This window comes from Malania oleifera, chromosome 6, assembly GCF_029873635.1.
Source record: "Malania oleifera isolate guangnan ecotype guangnan chromosome 6, ASM2987363v1, whole genome shotgun sequence".
Classification (NCBI taxonomy): domain Eukaryota; kingdom Viridiplantae; phylum Streptophyta; class Magnoliopsida; order Santalales; family Ximeniaceae; genus Malania; species Malania oleifera.
In genome coordinates this window covers 30,189,090-30,195,089 of record NC_080422.1, presented here as the reverse complement: position 1 = coordinate 30,195,089, position 6,000 = coordinate 30,189,090, and the positions used below count along the sequence as shown (strand labels likewise).

The 6,000-nt window shown below is 42.2% G+C and overlaps 1 protein-coding gene across 1 annotated transcript; it reads left to right on the top strand.

Annotated features, from left to right (window-relative positions):
- Positions 1 to 3,521: 3,521 nt before the first annotated feature.
- On the top strand, positions 3,522 to 3,911 carry LOC131158539 (uncharacterized). The gene has a single exon (XM_058113409.1). The coding sequence runs from the start codon at positions 3,522 to 3,524 to the stop codon at positions 3,909 to 3,911; it is 390 nt and encodes a 129-aa protein (XP_057969392.1).
- The last annotated feature ends 2,089 nt before the right edge of the window (positions 3,912 to 6,000 follow it).

Genomic DNA, 6,000 nt, shown 5'->3' with positions numbered 1-6,000 from the left:
GCTCCCAGATGAGCCAAAGAAGGCTCGGATGTTTAAAAAAGGAATGAGGCAGGCAAAACGCACACAAGTGGTGACGTTATTCGTTCAGAGCTTTATTGAGCTGGTGGACAAAGCTATGGCAGTGGAGGCCAGTATTCAGGAGGGGGAGAGAGAGGCAAATCAGAAGAAAAGGCCCTTTTCCCTAGATTTTTTAGTCCAACACCAGCCAGAGCTCATGAAAGCGGCCCTGTAGTTAATCGGGCCAGCGATAGGTGATGGAATCTCGAGCCCCTTAGAGGAATTCTAAGAACTTTACCTGTCCTAAATGCCTTAAGAAGCATGCGGGCGAGTGCAGGCCTGGTTTTACAAGCTGCTACTGGTGCGGTAGTTCGTGACATCTGGTATGGGATTGTTGCGCGGTATTGAACTATGCGCCTCCACAGCAGCAGTATGGGGAAGGTAATCAGGCACCCATAGGTGGTCACCAAGGGGGCACCGCGCAGGCGTGGGTGTACTCATTGACATCGGGTGATACAAAGAATGCCGGTAATATGGTGACAGGTATGATTTCAGTTATGTCACACAATGCCATTGTGTTATTTGAATCAAGTGTGACCCACTCGTTTGTATCTCAGGGATTCGCTAGAGTATGCGGAGTTGAGACTTAGTTGTTAAAGGTCGAGTTGGGTGTGGTCATGCTGATAGGGTCGGTTATTGTATGCAGTAAGGTGGTTAGAGACCACTTAGTGGAGATTTAAGGGAGGAGGTTGTCTGTTAGTCTAATTGTTCTTGAGATGCAGGGATTTGATATTAATTTGGGGATGGATTGGTTAGCATTCAATGCAAGCATAGATTACCGAAAAAAGGAGGTAGTGTTTAGACCTCTTGGAGAGCAGGAGTTTAAATTCATTGGGTCGTGTGTGCACTCTGCACCATAGATCCTCTCAGTGATGTAAGCGATAAGGTTACTCCTAGACGAGATACCTGGCATGTGTGAAAGCGGTACCAAAGGAGGGGCTGAAGCTGGAGGATATTCTAGTGATACAGGAGTTCCTGAACATGTTTCCCGAGGACTTACCAAGATTGAATCTAGATCGTGAGGTGGATTTCGCTATTGAGTTAGCACTAGGTACGGCACCAATCTCCAAGGCACCTTACAGAATGGCTCTAGTAGAACTAAAGGAGTTAAAGGAATAGCTACATGAACTTCTTGATAAAGGGTTCATCAAATTGAGCGTATCGCCCTAGGGAGCACCGGTGTTGTTTGTAAAGAAGAAAGATAGGTCAATGAGGATGTGCATCGACTACAGGGAGATTAACAAGGTGACGGTGAAGAATAAATACCTGTTACCTCGTATTGACGACCTGTTGACCAATTGCAGGGCACCCAGTTTTTCTCTAAGATCGATCTACGATCCGGGTATCATCAACTGAAGGTGAAATTAGAGGATGTACCAAAGACAACTTTTTGAACCTAGTGTGGCCATTACTAATTTTTGGTTATGCCATTCGAATTGACGAACGCACCTGCAACATTCATGGGTCAAATGAACAGAGTGTTCCACGAGTACTTAGATAGATTCGTGGTGGTGTTCATTGATGACATCTTGATTTATTCGAGGAGTTCAGCAAAGCATGAGACTCATTTAAGGTTGGTACTTCAGGTGCTCAGAGAGAAGAGATTGTTTACTAAATTCAAGAAATTCGAGTTTTGGCTAAATTGGGTTGCATTTCTAGGACATATAGTGTCCAAGGAGGGAATATCAGTGGACCTAAGCAAGGTAGAGGAGGTAGTTAGTTGGGCAAGACCGAAGAACGTACATGAAATTAGAAGTTTCTTGGGTTTGGCAGGGTACTATTGCCAATTCATAGAGGGCTTTTCTAGGCTATCAGGTCCTTTGACACAGCTTACCAAAAAGAACAATAGGTTTGACTGGACTAATGAGTGTGAGCATAGCTTCTAGGAGTTGAAGCAACGTCTAGTCACATCCCCAGTGTTGACCATTCCATGAGAGGATAGTGGTTTCGTGATCTTCAGTGATGCATCCTAAAAAGGGCTCGGGTATGTTTTGATGCAACAGGAAAAGATTATCACTTATGCTTCTTGCTAACTCAAGGAGTATAAGAAGAACTACCCTACACCTGACTTGGAGCTAGCAGCTGTTGTTTTTGCATTAAATATCTAGTGGCACTACCTATGTGGTGAAAGGTGCGAGATCTTTACAGACCATAAGAGCCTCAAATACTTCTTTCCCCAGAAGGAGTTGAATATGAGGCAATGCAGATGACTTGAGCTAATTAAGGACTACGACTGCACCATTAGTTATCACATAGGAAAAGCTAATGTGGTAGCTGATGCATTGAGTCGGAAGTCAGTGGGTACGTCAGTTTCAGTAGTTATTGTACAACATCAGATCATGATGGACCTGGAGAGGTTGGGAGTAGAGTTGGCGGACAAGGATCCACAAGCGTTCATAGCCAGTTTAGTTATTCAGCCAACCTTATAGGAGAGAATCAAAGCTGCTCAGAAGAAAGACACAGAGTTAATGAAAATCTTAAAGAAGGTGCGGAGTGAGTTGCAGATAGACTTCAATGTTTCTGAGGATGGAGTTCTTAGATTTCACACAAGATTATGTGTGCCTAACGATGTAGAGATTAAGAGGATGATTCTGGAGGAAGCGCATCGCTTTCTCTATATTGTTCATCTATGGAGTATGAAGATGTATAGAGATTTGTGGGAATCGTTCTAGTGGAGTAACCTAAAGAGGGAAATTGCTAGATTTGTGGAGCAGTGCCTGACATGTCAATAGGTTAAGGAAGAGCACTAGAGGCCAACAGGACCACTTCAGCCACTTAACATCCCAAAGTGGAAGTGGGAGCATATCTCGATGGATTTTGTGTCGAGATTGCCTTCGGCGGTGCATAGGTAGAATGCTATCTGGGTTATAGTGGATCGGCTGACGAAGATTGCGCACTTCATTCCCATCAGAGTCAGCTATTCCATGAATAGGCTGACATAGCTATATGTGTAGGAGATTGTACGACTCCACGGCATTTTGATTTCCATTATTTCAAATCGCGACCCACGATTTACCTCTTGTTTCTAGAAGAGTTTACGGGATGCCTTGGGATTGCAGCTCACATTTAGTACCTCGTTTCCCCTGCAAACAGATGGATAATCCAAGAGGACTATTCAGACTCTAGAGGATATGCTGCGGGCGTGCATGCTAGATTTTGGGAACAATTTGATTCGGTATCTACCGCTCATGGAGTTTGCATATAGTAACAATTACTAGACCAGTATAGATATAGCACCATATGAGGCTTTGTATGGTCGCCGGTGTCGATCTCTGTTGTACTAGGATGAGGCAGGCGAGTAGGAGATTTTGGGACCGGAACTAATTCAGCAGACCTCTGCAAAGGTCGAGCTTATCAGAGAGAGGATTAGAGCAGCACAAATTCAGCAAAAGAGTTATACAAATACTCACCGACGGGAGTTAGAGTTCAAGGTTGGGGATTTGATATTCCTGAAGATCGCCCCAATGAAAGGGGTGATGAGGTTTGGGAAGAAGGGGAAGTTAAGCCCTTGGTGCATTGGGCCTTTTGAGATCTTGGAAAAGATAGGTCTTGTTGCTTATCGAGTGGCGTTACCCCCAACACTATTCAGAGTTCATGACATGTTTCACGTGTCAATACTGAGGAAGTACATGCCAGACCCTTCGCACGTGCTAATTTATGAACCTTTGGAGAGCGAGAATGCATTAGCATACGAGGAGGTACCGGTTCAGATTCTAGATCAAAAGGTACAGAAGTTGCATATTAAGGAAATACCTTCAGTGAAAGTGGTGTGGCAAAACACAATAGAGGAGGCTTCATGGGAGTTAGAGACAGAGATACGTCTAAAGTATCCTCATCTTTTCAGAGACACTTAGAGCTAGTCATGTAAGTAGATCAGCAAGTAAGTGGTTTTATGTATGTATAGTGGTTAAAGTGGGTTTGGTTATGATTTAGAGTATGTTTGGTCTTCGAGGAAGTTTTGTGTGGATGTAGTAATCCTCTGAGACATTATATGTAACCACGGTAGTCCTCCACCATAAGTGAGGGCAGGTAATAAATTTGGGATAGGGCTGCTGTGTGGTTGGCCATCGGTTCTTCCGAGAGTCAGAGCAGTGATAGTTCAGATGATGTGATAGAAAACAATTAGCAAATTTCTAGGACAAAATTTTTATAAGGAGGGGAGATTGTAGAGACCCAAACCCAGAAAATAAGAAAAATAAGGAAATTAAATAAATAAAAAGGAAAAAAAAAAAAGATTTCAGCAGGCTTCGTCGATGAATCCCATGCTTTCGTCGACGAAGGCCCTTTTGAGGTTCATCGTCGAAACTCATAGCATCATTGACGAAGAGATCTAGAATGACCAAAATATCAGGCTTAGGGTTCGTCGACGAAATCCTTCTTTTTTCGACGAACGGCCTTCTGCAGTTTGTTGACCAAGGTGCCATTTCGTCAATGAATTTGATTGGGTCAAGGGTGCTATAAATAGGATTTTGTTTGCTTCTTCATGAAGAAAACTAAATCTCTCTCTCTCTCTCTCTCTCTCTCTCTCTCTCTCTCTCTCTAAACCACGCCCATTCTCTCTCTCTCTTCGATCTCTCATCATTCGTTGCTCGTTTTGACAAATGGAAGTTACCACGAGGATCAAGGGATGAATCTCTACAAGTCTAGCGGAGTGAATTCTTGAACTAGGGAAAAAGCTAAGGTTTGGCTTTCGAGTTTTCGATCCATTCCTATTTTTGTTTCAAAAATCGGTAAGGGAATTAAGTTAATGCATCATTTTAATGATTTTGAACCGATTGAAATATGATTTGAGTATGTATATTATGTTTTCAATTATCCTTTTGAAAATTGGCCGTTCAAAATGAGTCTTTTTTCCAAACCTAGGATATATGATATGATATTTTGAGTAGAAATTAATGGTGGAAAGCTCGGTTTGATCCTACAAACCATTTACACAGTGTTCTTCTTGTTTGCCTACGGGCTATATTTTAAATATGGAAAATTATGTGGTAGGTGAATACTATTTTGGGAGTTAAGGTAATACTAGAAATGAGAATGTTTTTGAAATACTGAACAATTTGAGAAATGTATTGGAACTATTTGAGAAATGCATGGATTTTTATGAGATGGCCAAGGGTCGAGTTTTACTAGATGGCCAAAGGCCAAAGTTTTATTCAGTGGCTGAGAGCCGAGTTGTAACAGAGGGCCAAGGCTAAGTTTGTATTAAACGGCGCAAGGCTAGGGTCTAAAAAATGACATACTTTATGTGAAATAAGTTTAAAGTACAATTTTAATTATTAAATTGCATGATATGCTCTAGGAACCCTGACGACATAGTTGTTATGAGAAAAATACCATTGCTAGAGAGAGTTTCACTAGTTCACCATGTGCGCCCACACTGTACTGCGAGAGTGGTATTGGGTGGTCTAGCTGATTGACCCAGGTAGAGGTATTACCTTCCCTGGAAGTACATACCAAGAAGTGGTAAGGCAATCGAACCCACAAGCGAGTTGCGAAAGCCTATAGATGTAGATACTAGGGAGTGACTAGATCTGGGTTGATCCCCCCAGGTTTTAGTCCAGCCTCCGGGCAGCAACACCCTTACCACGGGGGTTTATACATGGCGTTTAGTTCCAAGGAGAGTCTTTTATGCATATCTGTATATTTATGTAAATGATGTAATTGTTTTCAATATTGATTTATACCATGAGAAATGAGCAATGAGTATACATACTATTTTCAATTAAAAGAGAGATGTATGATTCTGTATACACTGAAATGCATGTTGACCACGCACTGGTATTAACTTAATCTTCCTTACTGAGAGGTGTCTTGCCCCGTTACACAACATATCTTTTCAGGGAATCCGAAAGATCGAGTTTAACATAACCAGGGGGTGGAGACTAGTATAGTTTCTTTTTTTTTTTTTTTGGAGTGTCTTCAAGAACTCAGATGTGAGTAGTT